Source organism: Haliotis asinina, chromosome 7, assembly GCF_037392515.1.
Source record: "Haliotis asinina isolate JCU_RB_2024 chromosome 7, JCU_Hal_asi_v2, whole genome shotgun sequence".
NCBI lineage: Eukaryota > Metazoa > Mollusca > Gastropoda > Lepetellida > Haliotidae > Haliotis > Haliotis asinina.
Window position 1 is genome coordinate 15,901,829 of NC_090286.1, and position 16,569 is coordinate 15,918,397.

The 16,569-nt window shown below is 38.2% G+C and overlaps 1 protein-coding gene across 1 annotated transcript in view; it reads left to right on the forward strand.

Annotated features, from left to right (window-relative positions):
* The window catches only part of LOC137291840 (SCY1-like protein 2), a 238,794-nt gene that overhangs the window by 64,391 nt on the left and 157,834 nt on the right, over positions 1-16,569 (forward strand). The window contains exons 7-10 of the mRNA XM_067823384.1: positions 5,580-5,705; positions 10,721-10,897; positions 11,375-11,497; positions 15,251-15,364. Coding sequence (XP_067679485.1) covers positions 5,580-5,705; positions 10,721-10,897; positions 11,375-11,497; positions 15,251-15,364 — 540 coding nt within the window. The remainder of the gene's footprint in view (positions 1-5,579; positions 5,706-10,720; positions 10,898-11,374; positions 11,498-15,250; positions 15,365-16,569) is intronic.

Genomic DNA, 16,569 nt, shown 5'->3' on the forward strand with positions numbered 1-16,569 from the left:
CTTTCAAGAGTTTCAGAGATGTCACAATCACCCATCTGGACCCTGAATATAAACTGATAGGATTAAAAAAATAGTATGAAATCCCAGAGATGTGGATCAAGGTGATACAAGGTTATTATTCAAAAGAGGTACCGATTCTAAATAGGTTAAAAATATGCTGGCATGATTGTCATCATTATAAACATTGTCCTATTTATATGCAGTCAGGAAGAGACCCCACCTCAAGCCTCCAGGGGTTCATGGTTTTCCTAGATCCTCTCATTTTACTCAACTACATTCATTTATTTAAATTTATATTTGTTTAAAGTACATTCATCAACCCTTGACAACAGACCAATTAAATATTATATTTTTCATAAACTGTATATAGCTGGTCATGGACAACTTGGCTCAAACACTTGAAACCATGGACGGATTTTGTTTGCGTCAGATAAGCCACATTAAATGCCAACTGGAACAAGAATGGGACCTGCGGCTGGTATTACACAAGAAGTACCATAGGGCAACAAATGTGACTGACAGGGTTGACACCACCCTCATGGCCACCCACATGGGACTAGGTTTGACAGACGTTGGCTTGTTGTCCACCATCGTGGCTGTCCCCCATCATCCTGGGGATGGAAATAGTTGCCAGGGTGTCCGGACTGGCAGGAATCATGCTTAAATTCATCTCACGTCGGGTGATGGCACCCAAATTAAGCCAGAATAAGCCATTAAGGGCACCCGGTCCAGAACCCCAGTGTCTGACTACGTTATGAGTCACAGTTTGACCTTACATTGAATCTCCCTTAGTTTTATTAGTTTACCATCAGGATGTTGGCATGGTACTGCTACCTACTCTGGTTACTAATTGACTTGCTTCTGATTAACTACTGTTGTTACCTGCTTTACTGTGGGAACATGTTCTTTTGTAACAACTTTTCAGCAATGGAACCGCTTATGTTGTGCAACTAATTGTCATGGATTGTGGCCCAGGGGCAACAGAGGAAATTGTAAAATAATTGTTAGAAAAAGCATGGAACTACTGAAAATACTGCATAGATGTAACATGCTAATTCTGATTTCATGTCCATGGTATCAGTTTCCAAAGTAAAGCCAAGGGAATGGCACATGGTTAAAAAAAAGTCAAGAGGTCAAAATCTACTGTTGAACATCGTAAAGCGGGTGATAATTTATCAGCTGATCAAGCTGCCATAGCAAATAGACTTTCCGAAGCTCAAGCCAAGCATGACGCTATGACAGTATTCTCCTTCAAATATCATCCGCAAATGATCATCTTATCTTGTGTGGTAATCTGACAGGAGTTTCAAAATGATGAAACAACTGTCAGTAAGAAAATTTCCTGGTTCAAAGGCTCAAAATCAAGCTCTGATTCTTTTTCTGTAAATTGTGATGGGCTGATAAAATTCAGAAAACAATGACAACCTTTGTTCAGTGTGATATGTGGATCACTGCAGTCAAGACTCTCAACCCTTCTCAAAAACACATAAGAGGGTCCTGATGGTGGAAGTGAAAAAAAAAGCTTTTTCTGCTAACACAGGAACATGCAAATAGCAGATAAACCATTGATTTATGTGGAATTATCTCTGTGTGAAATTGGAGATTGGAGGGTGATTCTTTGATCATCACTTAGCAATGCAAATAAAAATATTTATGGATATCAAATACTCTTCTTCACTACAAGAATATTGCATTGAATAATTTATGGTCCTTACGCTGCCAGGAGATCTCTTGTGTAATTTGGACATTAAATCTATTTGAGTATTGTGACTGCTGATCATTCTATCTTGGAACATGGAAGTGGTGAATGAAATGAAATAGATGTTTGCACACGGTGTGGCCACTCTTTTCTGACAAGGAATGCAGTGAAGAACAGGACAATGAGATCAAATGAGGGTGAGTTACATTACATGAATTTGTTAACAGGATTCCTGTATTTCTTATATTGAAAACCAGATGTAATGTTCTAATAATTGTGTAGTTTGCAAGGACACCCGCTCTGTCACTGCAATACAGGACTCCGTGTCTCTGACTGATGATAGATATTGATACATGAATTATTTTTATCTTTTACCTTTGTTAATTCATCATCATGATAATATCCATCTGTTAATATGATGTTTTCTTTCTTTCTTCCGTTAGCTGATGGTACGAGGAGTGTTGACATCTGCGATGAATCACTGGCAACTATCATGCGTTTGGCTTGAGACTCATTCTTTTATTACTCATGTCATGCTATCACAACAAAACCTACCAACCTCACAACAAATTTTGAGTATCACCCCTTACCAGGTTCCACCCTGGGCCCAGTCAGTGCTTTCAACCTTTGGACCCCTGCATTCCAATCTTTTTCACTCTTGGGGTTGGAAGCCCTGGGAGACACTGCAGCCTTTATGCTGTAAATTTCATGCTCTGGAAGGATACATATTTTTCATTTGGTGTGTTCAGAACTGACATAAAACACTAAAAATCCAAAGAAAGTTCAAGGATATGTTATGTGATGGAGCATGCCAACGACTGTAGGCATTTAGAATGGTGCTTACTGATTTTGTCAATAACATGATCATATGGACTTTAGTGACAAACATTTTGTCTCTTTGAAGTTTTACTATAAATGTTTCCATGTTATGATATTTTCTGTAGGTAATTTCTTTTCAACCAGTATTAAAAGACTGTCAGTTATTAGTGTTGTGTTTTGATCTCATTTTCCCAGCAGCATGGGGTAAAAGGCCTGCTTAAACACTCAGAACCAAGTATCCTCATGTAAGATAAACCCAAAACATTGTTATCTCCATTTCCTTCCTCAGGGACCTGTGAAGATCAGGGGTAGAATAGGTCTTCAGCAACCCATAATTGCCACAAAAGGTTACTGTGCTTGTTATAAAAGGTGACTAACAGGATTGTATGGTCAGGCTCTCTGACTTGGTTGACAAATGTCGTCAGTTCCCATTTGTGCAGATTGATGGTCATGCTGTTGATCATTGGATTGTCTGGTCGAGGTTCAATTATTTACACACTACCACCATATAGCTGGAATATTGCTGAATGCAGCGTAAAACTAAACTCACTCACTCCCTTCCTTAGGTCACATAGTCTACATTAACAAGCAAAATTTCTGTAAGAAAAGATAAGTATAAACTCTTAAGAAGAGACAAGTTAAAGGCTTGCTTTATGTCAGCATAAAAAAACTTGTAACATAAATAGGATCAGAAAGCTTGTGCTCTATTATTGTAGCGTGCATTGGTACTGCTTTGAGATGATGAACTATGACATCAGAGTAAAATTCATCTCTCGAATTTAGTAGTTTTTGAAAAAATGTGTCCCCATTGAGGAGCACATAGTTGGATGTACAAAGAGATGGACAGACCGAAGAACCGTGTTCCTGTATTTCATACCCCACTTTAGTAGGGATGCCAATAATGTGTGTTACTAGGACTGGGTGACTGGTACTAATACCTCAAATCTGGAATCTCTAAGCCGTGGCAACTTGCTAGCTCTTGCAAGGCAAGTAATGACAAATCAATGCCCATTCCATTCGCTCTCAGCAATGCAAAGCATCCTACAGACTCCTGTTGCTGAGATCTGCAGACAGCAAAGTGTTACTTAGCAGAAAGCTACACAGCACTTAACAGCTCAAAATGTTTGCAATGCACTCCATGTTATTCTGGTGTAATGGTGTTATACTCTGGTGCATTACCTCCCATAGTTGGCTGTTTCCAATTACTGGGTATTACATTGATGAGGTTTGGATATATGATGCCAGTGAACAACCATTTCCCAAGTATATTAGATAAAATTACAGTGACATTGCCAATTAGTAATAAACCAACAACTGATCCTGGTAACAATTAGGATTTGGATCAGGACTTGCACACCATGCAATAATGTTAAACTATGACGTGAGATCAAACAAAGTATCCAGTTATCCAGATTTTGCAATTAAATGAATCTTGATCATTTGTGTTGGCTTGCAGAAAATGAGATCCCACCATGAAATAAGACTCCTATAGAGCTGAGCATTAGAACAGTGCAAATTTACAATAAATCATTCACTACATATTTCTATTCATCAGTTAGTAACTTCTGAAACAGGCAAGCATGTATGACTGGTTTAGTAAGCATGCTAAAGGTAAGGAATCAGCTTGAGCAAAGCTCAGAACATTTTGCAATGGACATTTTTTCCAACAGTGAACAATATTACCCGGTATTTATTTATCAGATGATCCTCTGGTGATGCCTGTGGGTTTGAATCTGAGGTATCATGGTATGACCCTGAACATGCACAAGGTGTCATGGAAAATGATGCTATTAAACTGCTATGGAATTGGCCCATATACAGCCTGAGAATTCCAGCCACCAAACCTGATCTTGTCATTTTTGATAAAGTAAATGAGTTAATTTATGTTATTGAATTTTCTGTCCCTGTTGACAGCAGCATGATTGGCAAGATTCAGTAGAAGCATGCCTTTGAAATGTCTGGCTTGCATCCCATATACACTGTTGTCAGGTTCTTGGTAGCCTTGGTTTGATACCTCCTGATCTCTTGGCACAGACCAGGAGAGTACTGGGGTTCTCCACCAGAAGCACAGCCCTTTTGACACTGTTAGTAACGCAGAAAGCTGCAGTGTTGGGGAGTCTACATATTCACTGGAAAGTTCTTGGTGGGTTTGACTAGGCAGTGTTTCCTGGGAGAAATTCCATTCACTGTCTGGGCTGTATATACAGGAGGCAAGTGCTGATGATGAGCCTTACCAGTCTGACAGGATCACCAGAACCCTCCCTGCTGTATTTTTATCTTAATCTGTAGAGCACAATAATATAGCTAATTTTTGCACCTAGAATCCAATGCGATGCTGTAATGCTGCTCTCTGGCATTGTTATCATGAAGTAATTGTACTTTCAAAACTGCTGCTTTGGACAGAGCATGATCATATAGGTCTGCTTCTCACATTCTAAACAGCTGATTGTGGATGAAGTGCCTCGGCCAGGGACACAAACCGGTATGAGACTAAGGTCACAAATGTTTTTGATGTCTGCACCAGGATTCGAAGCCAGGCCTGTAGTGTCAGAGGACAGAATGCTAACCACTACACCACTGTGCACCACTTAAACACAGTATCACACAGGACATGCATTAGGGACATGATGGTTTGACCTCATAGTACTTGGACATAACTGTCCACTCATTGTCACAGAAAAAAAAAGCTATGACTTGGTCAATTATATCAAATGATCCTGTCAAATTTCTAGCTTTCGAAAAAACAGAAACAAATTTGGGAACTTATGTGTTTTGTTCTTAGAGATGATATTGTTCACTGCTTACATTACATGCTGCAATATTCACACAAGTCCACAAGCTTTTTAATTTATGCTAGTATGCCATGTAAAATGGGTTCAGTAAGAAATATGAAGACATCACTAAGCACAGGTAAAGCAATCTGATGTCAACAGGTGCTGGTTATTCTTATCCATAACTAATTTTATGGATGCTAGGGCTTAAGAGTTTTCCAAAGACTGACTAAAACTGACAACTCCTGATACTGAAGTTACTAATGATTATTCTGTTTTTTTCTCCTCAGCTTCGGTATTTCCAGGATCCTGTTGTGGCAAGTCTCCAACACCTTGATACATATGACAGAAAGGACTTAGCTGACAAAGCTGAAGCCTATGCAAATTTATCTCAAGTGATCCCAAACATACCTAGGGTAAGACTGTAAGATTTGGTGCACTCTGTCTAATTTGGACTGGCTTCTAGTTCAGTATGGTTTTTGCAGCAATCCGAGAAAGACAGTCAGAGTTGGACAGAGTGCACTGTACTCAAAAATTCGTTTCTGTACAAACCTGTTCATATGTATGTTTCTGTTTCCATGTCTTTAAGTACCTACCATTACACATAAATGACAAACAGTGCCAAGACATTTGCCAAGAAGTTATATTTAATGTGTGTTGAATGTCCTATGAACTGAAATCTTTAGTTGTCAAACATGTCTGACATTTAAATGGCTATCATCTGCCTGCATGGCATCCCAAGAAACAGTAAGATGGAATTTGCTGTTATGGGGATAACACAGGCACTTGTTTGATTTGGAGTCAGTGTACCACCAGCAGCAGCTTTAACCAGAATACCAGAAATGCTTGGAATATGCTATTTGGCAGTTTTTTTCATTATGGTTGATTTTTGAGATTCAAAACTCATGGACAATCATTCATACCACCTTGACCTAATGTGGCATATGAGTAGTCATGATGTACCATTCCCTAGTCATAATGATACTTGTAAAATATAAGAAAAAAATCCATGGTAGAGACACTTCTAAGAAACTAACTATACTGTGACCCACTGTATAGTGACAGTGTTTGTGTGACACATGGGCAGTGCAAGGCACGGGCCGTCTCAAAATATCAAGTGTCATTATCACTGCTAGTCAAAGATTCTAATGGAATTGCAACAGGTCACCCCCTGGAACCACTGGTCTGCGGAGGTGCAGTGATGGGGTGACTGTCTGCCTGCATTTGCAGTGATCACATGCATGTTTTGGTGGCGAATCTAAGATCTAGTCGCTATTTGTGAAACACAATCAATATTGTTTAAATATTAACATTTCACAAATGTTGCACAGGTTCTGATGGTGATATGTAGAGAGTTTCAAGCTGCTAGGTTAAACATGAAGAAAGCAATCGTCGATTATTAGCAGAACATATCTTTTCACGTAGACAAATACTGATTTTATTTCAAATTTAAACGTTAAATACATATTGGTTGGGATAACACTTCTGCAATAAAGGAAATAATACTAAGGAGAGTTGGCAAAATTTACTGCACCATATTGCAACGTTACAATGCCTTATAATATGACAAATATTGAATGTAGAACAAATAGCCTCATGCATGGCTTTACAACGCCGTGATTGCTTAATTAACACTAACTAAAACACTCCCCTTGAATCCTGCAGACATGAGACAATAATATACAAAGAATGCAACTATTATTGGAAGGAGCAGGTGCTAACTTGTATGCGAAGCAGAAAATAACCAATGTTGCCATGCCAGTAATACCGATGGGTGGAGGGAGTGGTTAAATTTTGCCGTGCACGCCATGCCACCATGCCTACCAGTTTTTGTGACGTAATGAAAGGGGAAGCAGCGCCGCTCACCATGAGAAATACAATATTCCTACCACTAATTAAAATTGAATTTAACCTGTTGAATTCCTATTTTAAACGTTAAATACATATTGGTTGGGATAACATGTCTGCAATAAAGGAAATAATACAAAGGAGAGTTGGCAAAATTTACTGCGCCATATTGCAGTGTTTACAATGCCACATAATATGACAAATATTGAATGTAGAACAAATAGCCTCATACATGGCTTTAGAACACCTTGATTGCTTAGTTAACACTAACTAAAACACTCCCAATCCCAGAGAGAGGAGTAAGGTGATCGTGAGGAAAATTAACCATTCTAAACTAACCTGAAAACTCTGACAACGATTGAACAAACTGTGTCAAGGCTCTCATCTTTGTTCTAGGTGATATGTCCAGGTATCGCAAATAAGTGTCACTTTTCCATAAGCCCAGGACCTGAACAATTTCACCCAGTACTCCAGATTCAAAAGCCCACGTGGCACCCCTACACCTGAAGGAGTGACCCGAGATGAGTACATTCTGATCCGCTGACGAATAGTTGAAATGAAAACAGTCTTAGTCAAGACTGTCCCTGCCTCTGTACAGAAGAGCGTCTGCTCTGGATGATATCTTCTCTCACTCTGGAGTTGGTTATCCAGAGCTGCTGCAGGGCAGAGTGCTTCACCTTCAACTCTAGGCAGCAGAGCATACAACTGCCATTCCCTAAACTTCACTTTCAGTTTCAGGGAGTAACCTCCTTCGCAAACAGAGAGATTGGAGAGACCCAGATCTTTATGTGGATTAAACAGCTTTTCAGACAAAAAATTACCTGGCCTCACCACACCATAAAAGGCAGTAAGGCAAGCAGCCCAAACACTAACATGTGTTTGACATATCTAATCTAGACCTCAGCGTTAACAACAGGTGAGGAGACATGGGGACGACGGGGTCTTCCGCATCTCCAAGTTCACGCTTCACTCCATGCAATACACATGAAAGATGCCAGTTATCACTTATCACATCATCAAATCCATTTTCCTTCTGCAGATTAGAAATAGGTACCAGATATCCTCGAACCGATTTGTAGCTGGTAAAGCCCTTCACATCAACGAGGTATGCCATATAAAGAGCAATAGTCTCTGTGGAGGTGGGCAATGGAGGAACATCTATTTTTTTACAGAAATTTAAGTAAGATCTTAGCTGGCAACTGTACGTTCTCTGTGTTGATTCTGCCAAAGCCTTAGATTTGAGTCTAAGTACAGTGCTTCGCAAGGTACTTTATAGAACATGTGTAGCCCCATCTGCAAGTGATAAAGGCAAATGACATGTGGCGTGACAGATAAATGTGGCAACAAATTATACAGTAAGGACAAACGTCCAGGTTCCTCCAATCTGGATACTGTGTCAGCAACCACATTAAAATCCCCTTCTAAGTGCACTGCCACCAACTCAATGTTATTCAGTGCTCTTATCCAAAACAGGTCTCTAACATATTTCATGGCGGCTTGGCTGCGGACAGTACCATTATCCACAGCAGTCATGCATGTAACATTGTCTGTTCTGAAATAGGAGCCGCCATCGTTCTAGTGCTAGTACCAACACCACGAGTTCTTTCACATTTATGTGTTCATCAACCACTTTAGGCACATCCAGGCACCAGTTCCAATAAGCAAAGTCTCCTTCCACATAAGCACCTGCACCGATGTCACACGCATCGGTATACAGATGCATAGATTTGAGAGGTTATTTTAAGCACTTTGACTTTGTCTGATATAAAAGTGAAACAGAGAATTTCACAAAGAACTCAAAACTGTAAATTATATTTGTGTGCATGATATATATTTTATTGGACTTCAAACTGAGGGTTAAAGAGGAAGGATATATATGTCCCTGTGGCGTCCAGAGGGTTAAAGTTTATCGTTTTGAAATATATGATGATTAAAAGGATTACTGGATACTCTCACCCAAACCTTCCTGACAGTAAATGAAAAAATAAGATGACTACTATGCTCATGGAAAAATTACTGATGTTTTCTGTGAAGTCAGATAAAGATATATTTCTTATATTAGATAATATACTTTTAACTACACATACATGAAGACATCTCCATGACTTTGTTGATGCACAGCATTCAAGCTGGATGTTGGAGTGTTTGTTGAAAGCAAGACATGCACACACAATATGACATCACACTCGTATTTACTGACACTGTAAACAGTACCAAACTTGCTGAAAAGTAAAATCTCTGCAATGTATGTGATTTGCAAAAGAAATGGTTCAAAGTTATATTGCCAGACATTATGAAATCCATCAAAACACAGTATGATATCTTTGGAGATATCTACTGCAGGGCAGGGCAACAATATTTGGTTGGTGCATCCAAGCAACTGACAACAAACTGCCACACTGACAGCCTAGATATTTACCGTGTTGAAATCTTTAATGGCTGAACAATATGTAACCTCTTAGGGGAATACAACACCTGATCGTTTACCATTTCAGACATGTCAAGGTTTTAACTTGAAAGATCTGATGGATGAGCAAGGATCTGTAGGCATCTTGGAAAATGTTTCATAGATGCTTGTTTAGCTCAGTATCTTCAGTATGGGGAGGGAAATGTAATGGTATGTTGGTAGTATCACAATTCATCATCGCTCATTTCAGTGGTCATGTTCCACCACTTGTTCAGATGCTGGTTCATTCCAGAGGGATGATGTCCACCCACAGCTTACATGTGTTGTAACAGATCTCTTGAAATCATTGCTTTGATTTACTGCCATGACCAGTAGACTTTTTACCTCATAGCATATGTCTTTGATGAAATGGGTTGACAGCTCTGGCAGGACAAGAGCCAGTCAGTTTGGCCTTCTTCTGGAACAACATCCCCCTGTTTTCACTCCTGTAGTGATTTCCTTGTACCACCACTGCCTCATCTGTATCAACACAATGTGGTGACTTCCTTGTACCATCACTGCCTCACCTGTATCAACACAATGTGGTGACTTCCTTGTACCACCACCTCCTCACCTGTATCAACACAATGTGGTGACTACCTCGTACCATCACTGCCTCGCCTGTATCAACACAATGTGGTGACTTCCTTGTACGATCACTGCCTCGCCTATATCAACACAATGTGGTGATTTCCTTGTACCACCACTGCCTCAATCAACACAATGTGGTGACTACCTTGTACCACCACTGCCTCACCTATATCAACACAATGTGGTGACTTCCTTGTACCACCACTGCCTCAATCAACACAATGTGGTGACTACCTTGTACCACCACTGCCTCAATCAACACAATGTGGTGACTTCCTTGTACCATCACTACCTCACCTGTATCAACACAATGTGCTGACTACCTCATACCACCACTGCATCACCTGTATCAACACAATGTGGTGACTACCTCGTACCACCACTGCATCACCTGTATCAACACAATGTGCTGACTACCTCGTACCACCACTGCATCACCTGTATCACAACTTTATATGATAGTGACTACTTTTTTCCATTGCTGTTGTGAAGCTTTTAGTGTCATCAGCATTATGTGAAACATGTTTACCTTGTTCTTTGTTGCAGAAACTTTTGTATAAGAATGTCTTCCCTGTTCTTTGTGCTGATTGCAAGACCTCTGAGAACATTGTGTATGCCTTACCTGCCCTGCTCACTATGATAGATTTTGCCCCTAGAGATGATTATATGGACATCATCCTACCTCAGTTCAGGTCCATTCTCAGCTCAACTAAGCCTGTTCTGGTAAGTGCATACCTCCCACTTATAACACTGCATCATGTGAAATTTCAGGAAATATCCTTATCAGTGTAATCTTGTTGGGATGATAGGTGAGAGTGGGCTCTCTGAACCAGAAGTGTCAGAAATTGCATCCTGATATCATCATTATGATTCTACAGTGGCAACAGCTAGTTGTGTGTACCTGACAGCTCTCTTTAGATATGTTGTGAAGGCAAGTCTGAATACAACATTTATGGCAAAATGTAATACAAGTAATATCCCAAGAATTATTAAAGAATGATAGCTAATATTCAGTTTTTAGTAAAACAGGGCAACAGATACCATGGAGTTTTGGCACGATGCTGATGACCCAGGACAAGATTAAATGTTAAATTATCAGTCAATGCACATTTATACATGAATAGGTGTTGTAATATTCATATTTCTAGATTGTAATTCTATAGATGTTCATTAAACTTAAAATGTTTTGTTTTAATGTAGGCAACAGTGTATATTTTGAACAAACTGGATATAATACTTGCAAAGACGCCTTTGGATGAAATCAGAACAGAGGTCCTTCCTATGGTTTTCAATACCTTGGATTCAACATCCTTGCAGGCTCAGGTAAGTGTCAGCTTACTTTAGAAATCATTTTCATTAGACTGAATCCAGGCCTTACTCTCCCTCATTGTAACAGTATGATAATGTTTATTGTCCCCTTTATCAGGGATGACAACACTAACTTCAAACAAGCTTAATAATAGACAGTTTATTCAGAGTAGTAAGAGATTACTCTCAGCGCCTCCTTGAATATTTGTTTTGTTTTACAAATACTAATTTCTCACTTTTACCTGATATAAAGAAATTAAGACTTTTAATGTCAAATGAAGACATGTGTCTTCACATTACCAAAACCCAATACACTATGCTATCATCATGTAAGGCTGTATTTTGTGAATTTTGGTAAGGTTGCCTTTTTGAGTGTTTATTGGGCCACAGCTATCATTCAAAATTACCTGTTAGTTTCAGCAACACTGCTTAGTAGTACAAATCATCTTAATGTGGTCAGAGTCAGGGTCAGGGTTCGTGTTTGGGTTAGCAAAACTATTAAATCTCATACGCATGTTTTTCCCCAAATTCAGTTCTCATTTCCTTTGTTTGCTTTGCATATTAAAACAAGTTGATTCCATTACACCACTTGTAAGATTATCCTATCTCATTTCCATGTGTGTTAATGGATATATCAGATCTGTATGAGATCAACCAATTTTACAGTGAAATAATTAGGAGATAAACATACTGTGCAGGAAAATCAGATATGTAGCAAAATGGTAATAACGCTAAATTTGATTTTAAACTGGTGCATAGTGATACAAGCATTACTACTAGCATTATTTTCAGTTCTATAATAACTCGTCTCTTTAATAAAAACGAAAATAAAACAATCTATAAAAATAAGTAAACAAATGCGTCTAGTGAGTGTAAACAAATATGGTATCGCCCATAAAAGTTTAAAATTGAGGGACAATTGGTTGGAAGAGTTGTGAATATAATCAAGAGATTGAATACCTTCTGCGTGTAGTTGTCAGGACTGCACAGTAACACACAACATCAAAAGACGAGCGGCGCTCTTGTATCTCTGTCACTGTCATATTGAGTATATGAATTTCTCAATAACACCTGGAAATTGGCCAAAACATGATGTTTATCTCCTTTTTGAAAACTAATGAAGAGTGATTTTGGATGATAAATAGAATCTCAACCTCGTGTCTTCTGATATAAATTATATCAACACTTGTTGATAAATACAGGACAAATTTTATGGATAGCAACTTCTTGAGTTTATTTTCATGATGTTTCAGGGCTTATCTTAGCCCCTTCATCACGTTGAGCTGAACTGAACAGTAAGGCTTAAAGGGGCACTGATGCGGAGCAATTTCCGTGGACTGGTTTAAGCTTTTGTTATTGTTTTTCTCCCGTGAGTACCCGGATGATATCCCAGAATTCATGACTGGTTCGTGACCTCTGCTGCACAGCCCGTATGCACAATTGAGAGTTTAATTATAGACAGATCAACTAAGGTGAAGACATTTTTACTTCATTACAAATGTATTATGAACACAAATTAAACACTTTGAAGGGTAGTCATCTGCCAGTGGTAGAAATGGTATAAAAACTATTAGGACGGAAAAATAACGAAGCCAATGTACATCTCTATATTTGTGTCTCACAACCCTAATTAGTTTGTTGTCATATTTGTATGATTTTGAAAATTAATAAAAGAACACATGGTCTGCTTATGCTTATGGTAAATTTCTAACATGACTGTAACATTTAAACATTGTATATACTGCCAGTGTGGATCCTATTTCACACACATATGCGATCTAGTTTGTGTTTTCTGCTGAATATTAAAACAAAATGCAAATAATGAATGTAAAAGAGACTAATTTTATAGCAACAATGTTAGGCTACTACCTTGTTCAACCATGTATCCATCAATATCCACGTAAAAGAAATAGTATTCCATTCATCTGCAGCTGGTAAATAATCCTGCTCTGTGTCGTGTCTCTTACAACAGTCTAATTTGCGAAAAAGTAACACATTGTTTCACGTCTTTCATATTGGTGAAAACCTGATAAACCTCTCATTAGTCACCCAAGATAGCACACCTGGCAACTAACTGTTTGATGTCCGCCATTCTAAGTAATTCAGTTAACCAATAATGAGCAATCAGTCAACGCAGTGGTGGTTAATTCTTTGAAGGGAGGATGTTGTTTTTACATTCGTACTTTACGACAGGATGTTACTAAGTCAGTATAGATTAGTACATCTACACACACTGCCTTTTGACAAATCCGTTGTAGAAGATAAAAGCAATTAATCAGTGTGTTACCGGTTAATCCTTTGATTGATGTTTGTTTTTGTAACTCAGCTGATAAACCCTCTTGCATCACTTATATTCACATATTACATAACATGCAATACATTTGCCACTACAGACCGTAATGTATAATGTTGAGTATTTACTCCAGACAGAAGAAATGCCAAATGGGAACCTATGTCGAGTAATTTTAGTGGTGTTACCACTAATTATACCTGTTATAAATTCATTAACTGACCATCAAGTGAATGATGACAAATAACATGTGTAGGTTTATACCATCAAACGCAAGTTACAGCAAGGAAGATGTAATCTCTGTGTCGCATGCAACCTGAAAACACTTTAGGGCTGAAACTGTTTTGAGGATACAAACGGAACTTCGTTGTTACATAAGAAATGCACACGGGTATTTGCTGAAATGCACATGGGTATTTACTGAAATGCACACTGGTATTTGCTGTGTACTTGGGTAAATGGGTATAATCATTTTTTTTCAGATTTCCCTACCAATGGCAAAGTCATTGTTATTAGTTTACAAATTCAGATAAATCAGCTGTGTGTGTTTTTATTATCATAGATAATAAACCAGGGTCGTAGCTACCAAAATTTACGTATGATGTTTGTTATGACAGCTGGGCCAACCCTCAAAACTATCTAAACATAAAGCTGTTGCAATCTGCCGGACTTATATGAAACAAACATGTATGTAGACATCATATTTTCACATGACATGATTAAATATCTAGGTACAAAACACAGTAATAGAATCAAATTGGATCAGTCACTATACCATCCAGGCATCAGAAAAAACTACACTGCTGGGATATTTTGTTACAATCACATAAGGAATACCATGGATATTTTTAAACAACGGCATGTGATGGGCATCCGGCCTCCTCACTTTTTAGGGTGAAGAAATTCTGCTAATGTGGACAGGAGCCCAGTCCATTTGTCCGTCACAGTTGAGGGAACGGGTGCTGACCAGTTTGCATCTTGGTTACGTAATTAGACTGTTGGCGAGAAACATTCCTCATCAGTGCCCCTTTAAGAATGTAGTCGAATAGAAATATAGGCAAATAGAAAACAACCCGTCCATGGGTAAGACTAGGTTGTAATCACAGTCACACCTGATTGATGTGACTGATAACTGGCATGTCTGACACATGGGATGTCTAACTTATGGGATGAAAACCCTTCCAAGTAACTCATAGTGGAGTAGTAACTCACTGAGTGAGTGTAACATCCTGCAAGAATGTGTATTGTGTAGATATTTCCTCCTTACCCTTCTGTAACCTGTCTCCGTTACTATCCTAGATACATTTAAGTGACCCACAGAACCTAGTAGCTCAATTGCTAATTAGTACTGTAAATGTTTGCTACTTGTATTTACTAATCTATATCTATGAACAGCATATTATTGCTGGCTTACGCATGCATGCACACACGCAGACACATCATGGCTATAATGTTTTCAATCTTATGCTGTGTAACAGGAAGCTGCTGTTGCTGCTATAAATGGTATTAAGGAATATTTGGATGACAGTATCATCAAGAAGATGGTTTTACCACGTGCAAAGTCACTCTTCTACAGATCGACGAATGTAAAGGTATTGTCCAATATAATCATCTATATAACAGAGCATTCAAATGCTGTCAAGGTGTGCTACCTACCATTATACCTACAAGATATTTCATTTGTCTGGTTTAATATGATGTCATTGAGTGATGTGAAAAACAGTGATACATTGTTCTTTTTTCAGGCATACAGATAAGACATCTAGTTCAGTATTGAAAACATAAACCTTCAAATTAACATACATTGGCGTCAATTGTTTTCACTTCTTCATCCTCCTTCAACCATCTACTGGTGATACAACTGTACAAAAGCATTGGGTTACATAGGCAGTGGCAAGGAAGGACGCAGTTAGCATTTCAAGTATCATAATATATTATAACATGGACATTGGTAGCGGTTTCAATTCTGCTGTTTTCTTTGTACACCTTAGTTGATTGAAGGTAACCAGATTTTTCCATTTATGATATTGCAAAGAAATATACTTTAGTCTAATATCATTGAAGTAACTATGTCTTAGTAAATAATGAAGTTAATCAGCTATTGTGTGGGAGTCTCATAACTTACATGTTTCTATTTTCTCGAGCTGGTTATGCTCTTATCAATGGGTAGAAGATAGTTAGTTGTACTAAATTTCAGAAAATGGGATATAAACATTTGTTGGAAGAATACGTTTAAATGTTATAAAGTCTTTTGTAGTCCTATGATAAAAGGCGTGCGTGTTTTAATCATCAAAGGCCACCAGCTCAGAGTAAATTGGTCTTTTATTGGTTATCCAAGTAAATTGGTCTGTGTTAGCACATTCTGGATTTCTGGAAATCTTACCAAGACCTAAATGATTAAAGATACATTTGATAAAATTTAACCGTTTATCTTGATAGTCATAGTGCTGTTTTTGTAGTGTAACAAAGTTGTATAAAGTGTGAGATAATTTAAAGTTTGATATTTTAGGTACATCAAGGGTGTGCCAATATTTAATCAATTGCTTAACAATCTTAATTTTTAGAGGCTACCTTCCTATTTCTCTGTAAACCATGCAAGCTGGAGTAGATGCTTTCAGATTTACAGATGAGTTTCAGAAACTTCAAATGATTTTTTTCAATAATTTCCCGTAATTCACGTCCCTAGATTTCATACCCATAGCAAAGGATGGGCACTACTGTTACATCAAAAGCCCGGATTATTGTCATTGTAGGAATAAGGTCAGCATTTATAATTATATTCATCAAACAATGCTTT